At 42.3% G+C, this 17055-nt stretch overlaps 1 protein-coding gene across 1 annotated transcript in view; it reads left to right on the top strand.

Annotated features, from left to right (window-relative positions):
• The window catches only part of LOC128643905 (28S ribosomal protein S5, mitochondrial), a gene marked incomplete at both ends in the record, with an annotated part of 44628 nt that extends 29007 nt beyond the window's left edge, over positions 1–15621 (top strand). The window contains one exon of the mRNA XM_053696677.1: positions 15474–15621. Coding sequence (XP_053552652.1) covers positions 15474–15621 — 148 coding nt within the window. The remainder of the gene's footprint in view (positions 1–15473) is intronic.
• Between the last annotated feature and the right edge of the window lie 1434 nt (positions 15622–17055).

Below are 17055 nucleotides of genomic sequence, written 5' to 3'. Positions count from 1 at the left end.
CTGATGTTACTTCTAAATCTAAGTTACTTAACATACCTTTCAAAGGGCAGACCTTATTCGGGCCCGGTTTGAAGGAAATTATCGCTGACATTACAGGAGGTAAAGGCCACGCCCTGCCTCAAGACAGAGCCAAGCCGAAGGCTAGACAGTCTAATTTTCGTTCCTTTCGTAATTTCAAGACAGGAGCAGCATCAACTTCCTCTGCACCAAAACAGGAAGGAGCTGTTGCTCGCTACAGACAAGGCTGGAGACCTAACCAGTCCTGGATCAAGGGCAAGCAGGCCAGAAAACCTGCTGCTGCCCCTAAGACAGCATGAATTGAGGGCCCCCGATCCGGGAACGGATCTGGTGGGGGACAGACTTTCTCTCTTCGCCCAGGCTTGGGCAAGAGATGTCCAGGATCCCTGGGCGTTAGAGATCATATCTCAGGGATATCTTCTGGACTTCAAATCCTCTCCCCCAAAAGGGAGATTCCATCTGTCAAGGTTGTCAACAAACCAAATAAAGAAAGAGGCGTTTCTACGCTGTGTACAAGATCTTTTACTAATGGGAGTGATCCATCCGGTTCCGCGGTCGGAACACGGACAGGGGTTTTACTCAAATCTGTTTGTGGTTCCCAAGAAAGAAGGAACCTTCAGACCAATCTTGGATTTAAAGATCCTAAACAAATTCCTAAGAGTTCCATCGTTCAAAATGGAAACTATTCGGACAATCCTACCCATGATCCAAAAGGGTCAGTACATGACCACAGTGGATTTAAAGGATGCTTACCTTCACATACCGATTCACAGAGATCATTTCCGGTATCTAAGGTTTGCCTTCCTAGACAGGCATTACCAGTTTGTAGCTCTTCCATTCGGGTTGGCTACGGCTCCAAGAATCTTCACAAAGGTTCTGGGGGCTCTTCTGGCGGTGCTAAGACCGCGAGGAATCTCGGTAGCTCCATACCTAGACGACATTCTGATTCAAGCTTCAAGCTTTCAAACTGCCAAGTCTCATACAGAGTTTGTACTGGCATTTCTAAGATCGCATGGGTAGAAGGTAAACGAAAAGAAGAGTTCTCTCGTTCCACTCACAACAGTTCCCTTCTTGGGGACTCTTATAGATTCTGTAGAAATGAAGATTTACCTGACAGAAGACAGGTTAACAAAACTTCAAAACGCCTGCCGTGTCCTTCATTCCATTCAACACCCGTCAGTGGCTTAATGGTAGCGGCAATGGGCATAGTCCCCTTTGCACGCCTACACCTCAGACCGCTGCAATTATGCATGCTAAGTCAGTGGAATGGGGATTACTCAGATTTGTCCCCCATTCTGAATCTGGATCAAGAGACCAGAAATTCTCTTCTGTGGTGGCTTTCTCGGCCACATCTGTCCAAGGGGATGCCATTCAGCAGGCCAAATTGGACAATTGTAACAACAGACGCCAGCCTGTTAGGTTGGGGCGCTGTCTGGAATTCCCTGAAGGCTCAGGGATCATGGACTCAGGAGGAGAGTCTCCTGCCAATAAACATTCTGGAATTGAGAGCAGTTCTCAATGCCCTTCTGGCTTGGCCCCAGTTAACAACTCGGGGGTTCATCAGATTTCAGTCGGACAACATCACGACTGTAGCTTACATCAACCATCAAGGAGGAACAAGAAGCTCCCTAGCGATGATGGAAGTATCAAAGATAATTCGTTGGGCAGAGTCTCACTCTTGCCATCTCTCAGCAATCCACATTCCGGGAGTGGAGAACTGGGAGGCGGATTTCCTAAGTCGTCAGACTTTTCATCCGGGGGAGTGGGAACTTCATCCGGAGGTCTTTGCCCAAATACTTCGACGTTGGGGCAAATCAGAGATAGATCTCATGGCGTCTCGACAGAACGCCAAGCTTCCTCGTTACGGGTCCAGATCCAGGGATCTGGGAGCGGCCCTAGTAGATGCTTTGGCAGCACCTTGGACCTTCGGGAGAGCTTATGTGTTTCCACCCTTTCCGATGCTTCCTCGATTGATCGCCAGAATCAAACAGGAAAGAGCATCAGTAATTCTAATAGCGCCTGCGTGGCCTCGCAGGACCTGGTATGCAGATCTAGTGGACATGTCATCCTGTCCACCTTGGTCTCTGCCTCTGAGACAGGACCTTCTGATTCAGGGTCCTTTCAAACATCAAAATCTAATTTCTCTGAAGCTGACTGCCTGGAGATTGAACGCTTGATTTTATCAAAACGTGGATTCTCTGAGTCAGTAATTGATACCCTGATACAGGCTAGGAAGCCTGTTACTAGAAAGATTTATCATAAAATATGGCGTAAATACCTATATTGGTGCGAATCCAAAGGTTACTCTTGGAGTAAGGTTAGGATTCCTAGGATATTGTCTTTTCTACAAGAGGGTTTAGAAAAGGGCTTATCCGCTAGTTCTTTAAAGGGACAGATCTCAGCTCTGTCCATTTTGTTACACAAACGTCTGTCAGAAGTTCCAGACGTTCAGGCTTTTTGTCAGGCTTTGGCCAGGATTAAGCCTGTGTTTAAAAATGTTGCTCCGCCATGGAGTTTAAACCTTGTTCTTAACGTTTTACAGGGCGTTCCGTTTGAACCCCTTCATTCCGTTGATATAAAATTGTTATCTTGGAAAGTTCTATTTTTAATGGCTATTTCCTCGGCTCGAAGAGTCTCTGAGTTATCAGCCTTACATTGTAATTCTCCTTATCTGATTTTTCACTCGGATAAGGTAGTTCTGCGTACTAAACCTGGGTTCTTACCTAAGGTAGTCACTAACAGGAATATCAATCAGGAGATTGTTGTTCCATCCTTGTGTCCTAATCCTTCCTCAAAGAAGGAACGACTTCTGCACAATCTAGATGTAGTTCGTGCCCTAAAATTTTACTTACAGGCAACTAAAGATTTTCGACAAACATCTTCTCTGTTTGTCGTTTACTCTGGTCAGAGGAGAGGTCAAAAGGCTTCGGCTACCTCTCTCTCCTTTTGGCTTCGTAGCATAATACGTTTAGCCTATGAGACTGCTGGACAGCAGCCTCCTGAAATAATTACAGCCCATTCCACTAGAGCTGTGGCTTCCACTTGGGCCTTTAAAAATGAGGCCTCTGTTGAACAGATTTGCAAGGCTGCAACTTGGTCTTCGCTTCATACTTTTTCCAAATTTTACAAATTTGACCCTTTTGCTTCTTCGGAGGCTATTTTTGGGAGAAAGGTTCTTCAGGCAGTGGTTCCTTCTGTATAAAGATCCTGCCTATCCCTCCCGTCATCCGTGTACTTTTGCTTTGGTATTGGTATCCCAGAAGTAATGATGACCCGTGGACTGATCACACTTAACAGGAGAAAACATAATTTATGCTTACCTGATAAATTCCTTTCTCCTCTAATGTGATCAGTCCACGGCCCGCCCTGTTTTTTATGGCAGGTCTAAATTTTTAAATTATACTCCAGTCACCACTGCACCCTTTAGCTTCTCCTTTCTCGTTGGTTCTTGGTCGAATGACTGGGTGTGACGTAGAGGGGAGGAGCTATATAGCAACTCTGCTGGGTGATCCTCTTGCACTTCCTGTTGGGGAGGAGTTAATATCCCAGAAGTAATGATGACCCGTGGACTGATCACACTACAGGAGAAAGGAATTTATCAGGTAAGCATAAATTATGTTTTCTTCATTTCTCTCCCCTCTCTATACATGTTGCAGTCATATACCACTAGTGGTGGGCATCTTCACTGTTCTCACGATTCGATTACGATTATCCTGTCAACAATTCGATTCGATTTGATTCCGCAATGCATCACGATTACTGTCCATGATTTTCATGAACTGGTTCTATTCCATATTTTTTATATATATATATATATATATATATATATATATATATATATATATATATATATATATATATATACACAATATATATATATATATATATATATATATATATATATATATATATATATAATCTTTCAAACAACTGTGAAAGATGGGACATCGCTCATAAACATAATACAATATGCACAGATAGAAATTTATCTGTATATTTATTTATTTATTTTTTTAAATAATTTTTTATTGAGACAATGGATAAAAGTAACAGAAGAGGGAGTGTGTCCCAGCACAAGACAAGTACAAAAAGAAAAATAACTGTTACAAATCACATATGAAAGGTACATAAGTATTAAGACATTGAGGTGCTAATATAGAATTTGTTAAAATATTATCTAGACGATAGAGTTTCAATATTTATATAATAATAGGAGTCAAAGATATGAAAGATATCAAGGTTGAGAAGAGAGAGATAACATTTGACGTAAATTATAGCACCGACTTTATGACCTTAAATACAGCATGCGCACAGTGAGATCAAGACATGTGTGACTGGGGCATATAGAAATGAAGTCTCAGTTTTATAATAGAGGTAACTAGTGGTCCCTACTCTCAAATAAGGGGTATTCTATACGCTGAAAATAGTGAGAGGAAGGGAGCTGGCATTTATCAGGCCTCCCATAGGCCTGCGTATATAGGGGGATGAGGGATGCAGCGGGCAAGAGCCGCTCATAATGGGGGGATAGGGGAGAGGGGAAGGGAAGGGGGGGCGGAGCCAGATAATTTGTCTCAAGAATATAAACTACAGGGCGATGTGAAATGGAATGGAGTAGGGTCTCAGGGCTTTTGAGTATACTCCTGGAAAACATCTCTAAAATATGAAACCTTGCAGAGAGGGTAAAACTAATGTACTGAGATTAGCATGACACAAGTTAGCTCTATAAATATAGGCACTCTTCTTGGTCCTTCATTAGGCAGGTAAGAGGTAATGTGATAAGTAAAATAGGGATGTGTCAGGGTGCCCCTCTTGAAGCGTAGGATTACATAGGATAAATAGAACCGTCTATCATGCATAGCATAGATAGACTAGGGATTACAGGTATATAGTCACAGAAAATTATAGTCAATAACACACATAAATATAACACAACACTTAGGTAAAAGAGAGATCACATGCACCCATATAGACAACAATAATTATTAAACACATTATAAAGAACTGGAGTATACTAGAGAGAGTCTAAATTACATGCAAACTCACTGACATCACTACAGATAATATGACACCGTATATACTGTCAGGTAGTACCAAGATACTTTGAACCGATTTAGTTATTTTATCTTATAACTTGTAGCACAACATATGTCTAGCGCCTTGTATTCAAAGCCCACATGCCTTTACAAGCAAGGAATAAAAACTTATATGCTGGACCGTGCTTTCCCAGTAGACACGGCCCAACAGCATCTATAAATGGACCCTATAATCATCAAACAATATACCCTGCTTACCAATAGGGATATGGGCACCTTACGAGCTGTGAGCTTTACTAGTACTATAAAAGTGATGTGGCAACATTTGAACATGCATATAAAAAGCTTCAGCATGGACATGGAAGTTTGTTACTAACATATGTAAAACAAACCAGGGATAATTCTGAGAGATAATATAGATTATGAGAGACTTTTATGCTAAGATCTACGTGGCTTCAGGCACAAAAGAATTAAATCCGAATAGTACATGAAAGGGTACCGACTACTATTGGTCTGGGATTACAATAGGTACTCTGTATGCTTCATATGGGGTAATTATAGCGTAATAATGTCCAAAATAGGTGGTATAGTTCTGAGTTACCTTTTAGAGATCACATTACAATTGTATGTAGGCAAGAGAAAGAGTACTTGCATATATCAAGTGCACGTAAGAAGCTATTTTGAAGCCTTATATTGAACAATGGCAAGCTATCATGGGATCTAAGATGCGATGCAATATAAGACTGCTCACAATGATCTTGTATACACAGTTATGTAGTTTCGATCATAACCATAGAGTCCCAAAGGAACCCTCAGACCTTGACACATAGATATGTATATATATATATATAAAATAACTAGGACTGTACAACTCTGAGAACTTTAAAACAGCAGGTGTTGCTAAACAGTAGAAATTTGAACATGCTATAAGTTGTGTACTTTATGAGCTAGGCTGCTGTAACAATCCATACTCTGAATGACAAACTTAACGTATGTATTGTAAATCCCATGAGAGATATATAGGAATGCTGAAAACACATTTGCACAAAACATGAGATAAATTGCAATGGTGAATGGCAAGACCTGCATGCTCAAATTACATATAACTACGCTAAAACGCCATGCAACACCTCTCTATATTGTAACTAGAGGATAAACCCAATTGAGCAAAAACAGGGCAAGTCCCAGGATTGTAATCCTGATGTATAGAAGGGCCAGAGAACATAAAAAGGTGGAGAAGGATAGTCCTGTATAGTGGGTTGGTTGTCCGTATGATCTCCTCATCACGGAGCTTTTCCAGGCTGGGGAGTTAACATTGGTATATGGATGAATGTAACCAGTTCTTAGGGAATTTAAAGAACCTTCAGACATCAGGACAGTGGTAATAGGTGCAGTTAGGGAACATTAATGATTGTCATTCGGGCTGATGTCTAGTTCGTCTGGAGGAGACCTCCGATCTGTCCTCAATCTTACAATGTATCATCCAATGCCTGTTCTGGCTAGGGAGCCTTCAGTGACAAGAGTTTTGTACAAGTGTACAGTCCCGGCTGAGTGCGAGCAGTACACGTTGAAAGCCCTTTTAAATTCAAAGTACCTTGCGCTCTGTTTAGATCTTGGCTCTGACATCTTATTTGACAGGACTCCGTTAGCTATCAAAGGACTCCCAGACAGATTGTGCTGCTGCCGTCGTGACATGTCTAGGCGTATTGCACTTAGGTTCTCCGGTCCCGTGCAAGCGAGGGAGGGCTGCACGATGTGGGTCTGCTCCTCCGTATCTGTCAGATCTATATTCTCAGAGCCGGGGCTCTTTGTGTCTATCATGTGCGACTCCCCTGCTCCTCGGTAAGGGTCCTCTGTCTGCTGCGCCGGGTCTGTTGCATGTTGATCGTATGTTGCGTGTCGACCGGCTTCCTCCGCCGCCTCCCCTATCTGAGTTAAAGTCTGTGGTGTGGCCATAGCTGTTCTCAGCTCCGCAACGAGCGCTTGCTGATGGGAGTCCAGGGAGTACATGAGTTCATGTAGCGCGGTAAGAATAAGCTGTTCCATCAGTGAGCTGAAAGGGTAGTAAGCGTAGAGGCAGTATCCTTATTAACCAGAGTGGTGCGTAGGTCTCCAGAAATATGGCGCTTTACTCTGTGTCGTGGTCTCAGCGAGACAGAGGGCCTTTGTGTTATTAGTATGTTAATTACTTTGTCCCTTCGTCCCAAAACCTGGAAGCAATGATCCAGTATGCTTTAAGAGTCAGAAATGAGCATAAACCTATTCTTGATGTGCCATTAATTGATAATTTGATGATCAAGTGCTGGGAGCTCTAAGTCGGCACGTCTTGCTGCTTTGGCTGTTGGCTCCGCCCCCCCTGTATATTTATTTTAAAAAGGAAAGTGTAAATGCACAATGAAAAATAATGAGAGGTAATGGTCTGGAGCTGGAAAATACTTTAAGCAACCACAAAACTGCAGACTGCATACAGGATATATATATATATATATATATATATATATATATATATATATATATATATATATATATATACACACACACACACACACACACACACACACATACACACACAGGAAGGTGGTTATTCCACCCCTCTTCTGTATAGCCAAGACTCTGCTGACCTCGGTGCTTCCTCTCTCTCCCCAGTATGCACTGAGTCTGGAGTTCCAGAATAGCTTTGTCTCCCTAACTACAGCTGCATGTTCAAGGGAGTCTGGCTCTGGGTTTTACACCAGCTGCACCACATCAGGACTTTCTGTGTGCACACTGTGCAGATATCTGACACGGAGAGCACTCTCAACAGACCTCCCCTCTCACACACAAATGTTCCGGTCAGGAATTTTTATGACACCTACTGCCGACAGCAGCCTGATGTAAACAGTGAATCTTTTCTTGTATTATCGATTACTGTTGCGGTCTCTGCTCTGCTGCATGTTTGCTCTCATATCCCTAGCTAACAAGCATTTATGGGTTGCTATTAGATATAGTAAGTCGAGTTTTACAAAAGTCACACAATTGCCTCTCAAAATGTATAAAATAAAGTATAAATTGTGCGACTTTTGTAAAACTCGACTTACTATATCTAATAGCAACCCTCAAATGCTCGTTAGCTAGGGATATGACAGAGAGCAAACATGCAGCAGAGACCCCAACAGTAAACAGTGAATCGATAATACAAGAAAAGATTCACTGTTTACATGAGGCTGCTGTCGGCTCTTTAGGATATAGGTGTCATAAAAATTCCTAATCGGAACATTTGTGTGTGTGAGAGGGGAGGTCTGTTGGAGTGCTCTCCGTGTCAGATATCTGCACAGTGTGCTTAGCAAGTTCTGATGTGGCGTGGCTGTAACCATGAAAACTGCAAGCCGCTGCAAAGCATAAGGACAGATTGATCCTTATGTCGGCTTCTCTGAATATACTGCTCTGTGAGAGAGGCGGGGTCACGTGACGTTGCTTGATGACGTCACTGACCCCTGAATCAATTCAGGTCTGCACTGCATCGATGCAGCATCGTTAACGGCTGCATCGCGATGCATCACTGAATCGATTTTCAGCAGCCCTATATACCGCCCCCCTGTCTCATCAACTTTATTTCTAGATCACTTTGCTGCCTGGTTACCTTATTTCATTTCCTCAGACACCCCTGCCCTCATTCTTAGCAACTTCAACCTCCCTGTTGACATCCCCACTGCCTCCTCTGCAAAACAACTTCTGCAACTCACTTCCTCTTTCGGACTGACTCTCCCACTTACAAAGATGGTCACTCCCTTGATCTGATTTTCAGCTATCGATGCACTCAAACTTCACAAACTCCCCTTTTCCTCTTTCGGATCATCATCTTCTCACTTGTAACATCACATTCCTCCCTACAACTCTCCCTCCTTCTACCTCTGAAACCAAACTTCACAGAAGCATCAAGTCATTATCTCAGAAACAGCTCGCTATCTGTCTCAAACCTCTCCTATCTTCCATTCCCTCCTTTTCCTGCCCTTATGAATCTATCTGCAACTCCACCCTTACATCTGTCCTTGACAATCTGACCCACACGCACTGGTCACACCTATCCTCAAAAAAACTCGATCCAACCTCCACATCTAACTACCGCCCTATCTTGAAGCTTCTCGAAAAGCTATTATATGTACGTCTATCCCATTTCCTTACACTAAACTCCCTCCTTGATCCACTGCAATCTGGATTTCGCCCCCACCACTCCACAGAGACAGCAATTGTTATTGTACGAACAACCTACTTACAGCAAAATCCAAAGGCCACTTCTCTCTGCTTATCCTCCTTGATCTGTCTGCAGCCTTTGATAATGTTGATTACCCTCTTTTGCTCCAAACCTGCAGCCTTTGATAATGTTGATTACCCTCTTTTGCTCCAAACCCTCCAATCCTTCGGCATTTGCTACACAGCTCTCTCGTGGTTCTCTTCCTATATAACCGTACCTTTAGTGTATCCTTCTCTGAGGCATCCTCTGCCCTGTTACCACTATCTGTTGGGGTACCACAAAGTTCTGTCCTTGGTTCCATTCTCTTCTTAATCTACACATCATCTTTAGGTTCCTTAATAAAGTCCCATGGGTTTCAATACCATTTGTATGCCGATGACACCCAAATCTACCTCTCTGCACCAGACCTATCTTCTTCTTTCACACTAGTTTGGGCTGTGCATTGCACTGGGCTGTGCATTGCTATAACAACATATGTTCACATTTTCAAAGTGAACATTTTATAAGTGAGGCATTAACATTAGAATTGTACAAGAATTGAACAAGGATTGGGCAAGGGGCAAGACACAAGGCAAGTACTTCTGTAATATTATGTTTTATATACCTTTTTGTTTTCTTATGCAATTGCTACTGTAATTCTGTGTCATATGTGTTTAACTGGTTCCCAATTTTGTAAAAATGCTCAATATATTCATATTTCTTTTTGCTACCTCTTGTCTCTATAACAAACTGCATTAGTCAATTACTCCTTATCCCTCTCCACCTGGACTGTTCATTAGCCCATCTCTCTTAAACTCACCTTATTTTTGTACTCATGAACTTTACCTATTCCTCAACACTCTCTCTCCCCCCTGCAGCTCGTCTCAAAAGCAGTCTCACTACTGCAAATCCGTATCTCATCTCATGTCACTCTCCCTCTTGCTTTTACTTACTGCTGGTGATATCTCCCCTAATCCTGGTCCCCAACCACTGCCAAGCCATGCACATCCATGTGTACCGTCCCATAGACTCAGAAAACAAAACTCTGCAAACCTTACTCACATTCATCTTGCATCAAAAGCCACTACCCCTTTTACTTGCGCGCTCTGGAGCTCTCGCTCTGTTTGCAGCAAGCTCACTTCTATACATGACCTCTTCATCTCCCGCTCCCTCAATATTCTGGCCCTAACAGAAACCTGGCTCTCTCCCCTAGACACAGCATCCACTGCTGCTTTGTCACATGGGGGTCTCCACTTCAGCCACACTCCTAGGTCTGGCAATAAACAAGGAGATGGTGTAGGTATTTTACTTTCCTCTCGTTGCACCTTTCAACAAATACATCCCATCTCTTCCCTCACATTTCTCTCATTCAAAACCCACATGATTCGCTTATTCTCCCCCCTCTCTGTACGTGTTGCAGTCATATACCGACCCCCTGGCTCCTTAACTCAATTTCTAGATCACTTGGCTGCCTGGCTACCTTATTTCCTTTCCTCAGACACCCCTGCCTTCATTCTTGGCGACTTCAACATTCCTCTTGACAATCCCACTGCCTTATCTGCAAAACAACTTCTGCACACTCTTCCACTCACAAAGACGGTCACTCTCTTGACCTGATCTTAAGCTATTGATGCACTCTCTCAAACTTCACAAACTCCCCCTTTCCTCTTTCTGACCACCATCTCCTTACTTGCAACATATCCCTTCCTACAACTCTCCCTTCTTCTACTCCTTACACCAAACTTCACAGAAGCATTATGTCTTTAGATCAGCAATAGCTTGCTAATTCCCTCAAACCTCTCCTCTCATCCTTCTCCTCATTTTCCTGCCCTTAACAATCTATCTGCCACTATAATTCCACTCTTATATCCGTCCTTGACAATCTCGCCCCTCTTACCATTGCTCGGAAATCACTAACTCATCCTCAACCCTGGCATACTCCTCTGACACTGTACCTACGCAGATGTTCCCGTACTGCTAAACGGCACTGGAGAAAATCTTGGAGTTCAGCTGATTTTCTTCATTACAAATTCATCTTGAACTCCTACTACTTACAGCAAAATCAAAAGGCCACTTCTCTCTGCTTATCCTCCTTGATCTGTCCGCAGCCTTTGACACTGTTGACCACCCTCTTTTGCTCCAAACCCTCCAATTCTTCGGCATCTGTGACACAGCCCTTTCATGGCTCTCTTCCTACCTGCCAAACCATACCTTTAGTGTAGCCTTCACTGGGGTCTCCTCTGCCCCGTCACCACTTTCTGTCGGAGTACCGCAAGGCTCTGTCCTCGGTCCCCTTCTCTTCTCAATCTACACGTCATCACTAGGTTCCCTCTACCCATTTGATCCCTATAATTGTTTTGTTGTACTCCCACTTTGTTTATAGCACTGCGGAATCTGTTGGCACTCTACAAATAACCGATAATAATAATAAACCCGTGTCACTAACTATCTTTCTCATATCTCATCTTGGATGTCCTCTCACTACCTTAAGCTAAATTTTCTCCAAAACTGAGCTCCTTATTTTCCCCCCTTTTTCAAAAATCTCCACCCCCAACTTCTCTATAACTGTTGATAACTCCATCATTACCCATACCCCAAATGCTCAATGTTTTGGGGTCACACTTGACTCAGATCTTTCTTTCACTCCTCGCATTCAGTCCTTGGCTAAAGCCTGCCGCTTCCACCTTAAAAACATCTCTAAAATTAGACATTTTCTTACACAAGACACAACTAAGACTATAATCCACTCTCATAATTTCCCGCCTCGATTACTGCAACTCTGTCCTCTCTGGTCTCCCCAGCTGCCGCCTAGCTCCTTTACAAACCATAATGAATGCCTCTGCCAGGCTCATCTTCCTTACACTTCGCTCTTCATCTGCTGCACCTCTCTGCCAATCCCTTCACTGGCTTCCTCTTGCCTCCAGGCTTAAACACAGAATTCTCACTCTGACATACAAATCCCTCAACTGCACTGCCCCCGCCTACATCTCAGACCTTGTCTCCAGATACACTCCCTCCTGACCCCTTCGCTCTACCCACAATCTCCTCCTCTCCTCCTCTCGTTACCTCCTCACATTCCCGTTTACAAGACTTCTCCAGACTGGCTCCCATCTTGTGGAACTCTCTGCCTCGCTCCACAAGACTCTCCCCTAGTTTTGAAAGCTTCAAGCGCTCCCTAAAGACTGTACTATTCAGGGATGCATACAACCTACACTAACCTTTCCTAACTCCACTGCTATCCCCTTGAACCCCTTATCATGTAAGCCTATGAGCCCAGCTGTTTGTAGATCACCCGCATAAGAGCCGATTACAACAGTGCAACTCTCGGCAGGGACCTCAACCCATTTGACCCCCTATAAATGTTACCTTGTATACCGCCTATGTTTATAGCGATGCGGAATCTTTTGGCGCTCTACAAATACCTGATGATGATGATGATAATAATAATAAAGACAGTTGCCAATCTTCCCAGGAGTGAACGTCCCACAAATTCACCCCAAGGTCAGACCGTGCAATGCGCAGAGAAATCGCAAAAACCCAATAGTTACAACTCAGACTCTACAGGCCTCAGCAGGTTAAATGTTAAAGTTCATGACAGTACAATTAGAAAAAGACTGAACAAGTATGGTTTGTACACAAAGAGAGAAGCGCTTGTTCTATGGCGAGTTACCCCCCAGGAGCAGCCTCTTTTTTTAGCCCAATTGTGCTGATGTCCCACTAAGTAAGGTCAGCCCAGCCCCGAATTACCAGGCAATTCTCCTCTGAACAAGGAACATGACAACCCCAGATTTTTTTCGGCTTTCTGTGGACTTCCTCAATGAGGTGCAATCATATTCCTCTAAGCACACTGGGCAAGGAGTCTTCGTCTGGTTTCCCCATCACACTTAGAGAGACCTCCCCAGGGTCATAATACAAATGCATACAAAGAGAGAAGCGCTCTACCAGGAACAAACAGCTCTGTAGCTTGTTCTATGGCTTGTTGCCACCCAGGAGCAGTATGGTTTGTATGGAAGGGTTGAGAAACAAACAAACAAACGATCTGTCCATAAAAAAACAACAACTTTATTAATCCATTAAAAGTTTGTATAATTCATATGGAGGAATTTCAAAAAGAAGGTGTTTTCTGGTACACAGCACCTTCTTTTTGAAATTCCTCCATATTGATTATACAAGATTTTAATGGATTAATAAAGTTGTTGTTTTTTATGGACAGATCATTTGTTTGTTTCTCTACTTTGGATTGCCAGTGATCTGTCTGTTCTTTTCCTCTGTGTTGTCGGCTGGCCTGTTATTGGTAATTTGTTCCCCCATGAGACCCTATCGTCATCGCAACCCGAAACCGGTCTGACGTACACCATGGTGAGTCGACCGTGAAGCGTAATGGAAAGTTCCTGGAGCAATCGTGTTTGTTGGTAAGACTCCACCACCAAGATATCATGGGATGCACCAGATGAGTCGAGAGGGTGAGCGTTATCATTTCTATGCGTTGTGTGTGATGCTGTTTATGCGCTAGTTTATATGGACAGCGCTTGTTATTCACAGCTTTACCATTTAATTGTAGGCCAGCCATTATTAGTTACATGCTACACATTTGTTGAACATATGATCAGTATATAAAGGCATCCTTTTAGACTTTTTTGTGGATTTGTATGGAAGGGTTGCCAGGAAAAAGCCTCTTCTCTCTAAAAAGAACATGGCAACACATCTTAGGTCTGCAAAGTTGCATCTGAACAAACCACAAGACTTCTGGAACAATGTCCTTTGGACAGACAAGACCAAAGTGGAGATGTTTGGCTATAATGCACAGCGCCACGTTTGGCGAAAACCAAACCCAGCATATTAGCACAAGCACCTTATACTTGACTTGTTTTGCATCCACAGGACCTGGGCAACTTGCAGTCATTGAGTTGAGCATGAACTCCTCTGTATACCAAATGTGAGGCCTTCTGTCTGACAGCTTAACTTTGGTGGAAATTGGGTCATGCAACAGGACGGTAATTCCAAGCACACCAGCAAATCTACAATAGAATGGCTGAAAAATAAAAGAATCAAGGTGTTGCAATGGTCCAGTCAAAGTCCAGACCTCAACCCGATTGAAATGCTGTGGTGGGACCTTAAGAGAGCTGTGCATAAACGAATGCCCGCAAACTTCAATTAAAGAAGAAAATTCCTCCACAGCAATGTGAGAGACTGATAAAGTTATACAGAAAACGATTACTTCAAATTATTACGCTAAAGGTGGTTCTACAAGCTATTGAATCATAAGGTGTATTAGTTTTTCACTATGGCTTCTCCATTTTGGCTTTATTTTTGTTAAATAAATCATGACAATATGTCATGTGTTGTTCATCTAAGGTTGTATTTACCTAATTTTAAGAGCTGCTAAGGAGCAGATGATTTTTATTGTGCCCTGATATGTAAAACCATAGACTTCAAAGAGGGTGCACTTTCTATATCGCATGACTCTAGAGCATACCATTTTAAACATCTTTCCAATTTACTTCTATAACATAATATGCTTTCTTTTCTTGGTATCCTTTGCTGGCAGCATACCTAGATAGGCTCAGGAGCAGCAGTGTACAACTGGAAGCTAGCTGCTGATTGGTGGCTGCACATATGTATTTTGTGATTGGTTCAGCTAGCTCCCAGAAGTGCTTTGCTGCTCCTTCAACAAAGGATACCGAGAGAGCAAAGCTAATTTGATAATGAAAGTACATTTAAAATCGCATGCCCTATCAATTATGAAAGAAAAAAATTGGGATTCATGTCCCTTTAAAGTGATGGTAAATTAGTGTTCCTTAACGTTATATGTAAATCAGTGTGCCTTTCAGTTAAACTTTATTCAGCCCTAAAATGGTTAAATCTGTTTTGATGTTAGGATTCCTTACCTCTGCCACTGCCAGCCCTCTTGGAATAGCATTTTCACTGCTTATTTAATCTTCTTGCTAGCCATACGGATAGTTACAACGTCACAAACCACATGGGTTTATGCTAGCTGTATGACTTGCAAGAAGATTTATTTATTATATTTTTTTATGGTGACTGGATATGTAGTACCAATAGGCTGGACAATGAGTGAGCTAGATGCTAGCTGTGTTTGGCCTTGTCTAGACTTGTGCATAAGCTTCTCTTATCTTAATTCTGGTAAATGTGTCTGTTTTATAATTATGCTTCTCACATACGCATCATTTTTGTTTTCTTTTTCTCATTAGAAACATATGAAGATTTTGATTGCAGAGTGATTGAGGTAAGTTTTATATTACAACCAGAATGCTACAAATGGGATTGCAATTTAAATATAGAAGTTCCTTTTCATTCAGTTCATTTCATACATCAAATTTATAGCGGTGGAACTGTGCTGTGAGGGAGACTTCTGAAACAACGCACAGCGAGATAGAGTATATTCTAAGTTAATGGATGAATTATCAGCTGAGCTGCAGATACAATTTCCAAGGGAGGCAGCTGTTGGTGACTTTGTAAAGGGCAAAAGAGAACTTTGAAGAAATTTTGAAATAACTGTTTTCCCTTTGTGTTAAACAGGTTCTTTCATCCTATTGTGTTTTAAAGGAACAAAAAACCCCAATTTTTTTCTTTTATTATTCCGATAGAGCATACAATTTTAATCCAATTTCTAATTTAATTCTACTCTCCAATTTGCTTCTTTCTTTTGGAATTATTTTTTAAAAACGTACCCAGGTAGGCGCAGGATCAGTATTACAGTACTTGTGAGGTAGCTGCTGTTTTGTGGCTGCACCTATGTCATTGGCTCACTTTTTGTTTCTTTCATGTAATTAGCAAGAGTCCATGAGCTAGTGACGTATGGGATATACATTCCTACCAGGAGGGGCAAAGTTTCCCAAACCTCAAAATGCCTATAAATACACCCCTCACCACACCCACAATTCAGTTTTACAAACTTTGCCTCCGATGGAGGTGGTGAAGTAAGTTTGTGCTAGATTCTACGTTGATATGCGCTCCGCAGCAAGTTGGAGCCCGGTTTTCCTCTCAGCGTGCAGTGAATGTCAGAGGGATGTGAGGAGAGTATTGCCTATTTGAATGCAGTGATCTCCTTCTAAGGGGTCTATTTCATAGGTTCTCTGTTATCGGTCGTAGAGATTCATCTCTTACCTCCCTTTTCAGATCGACGATATACTCTTATATATACCATTACCTCTGCTGATTCTCGTTTCAGTACTGGTTTGGCTATCTACTATATGTAGATGAGTGTCCTGGGGTAAGTAAGTCTTATTTTCTGTGACACTCCTAGCTATGGTTGGGCACTTTGTTTATAAAGTTCTAAATATATGTATTCAAACATTTATTTGCCTTGACTCAGAATGTTCAACTTTCCTTATTTTCAGACAGTCAGTTTCATATTTGGGATAATGCATTTTAACATTTTTCTTACCTTAAAATTTGACTTTTTCCCTGTGGGCTGTTAGGCTCGCGGGGGCTGAAAATGCTTCATTTTATTGCGTCATTCTTGGCGCAGACTTTTTTGGCGCAAAAATTCTATTTCCGTTTCCGGCGTCATACGTGTCGCCGGAAGTTGCGTCATTTTTTGACGTTATTTTGCGCCAAAAATGTCGGCGTTCCGGATGTGGCGTCATTTTTGGCGCCAAAAAGCATTTAGGCGCCAAATAATGTGGGCGTCTTATTTGGCGCGAAAAAATATGGGCGTCACTTTTGTCTCCACATTATTTAAGTTTCATTTTTTATTGCTTCTGGTTGCTAGAAGCTTGTTCTTTGGCATTTTTTCCCATTCCTGAAACTGTCATTTAAGGAATTTGATAA

This window comes from Bombina bombina, unplaced genomic scaffold (genome assembly GCF_027579735.1).
Source record: "Bombina bombina isolate aBomBom1 unplaced genomic scaffold, aBomBom1.pri scaffold_1471, whole genome shotgun sequence".
Lineage (NCBI taxonomy): Eukaryota > Metazoa > Chordata > Amphibia > Anura > Bombinatoridae > Bombina > Bombina bombina.
The sequence above is the reverse complement of the archived record's forward strand: the minus strand, read 5'-3'. Positions and strand labels throughout refer to the sequence as shown.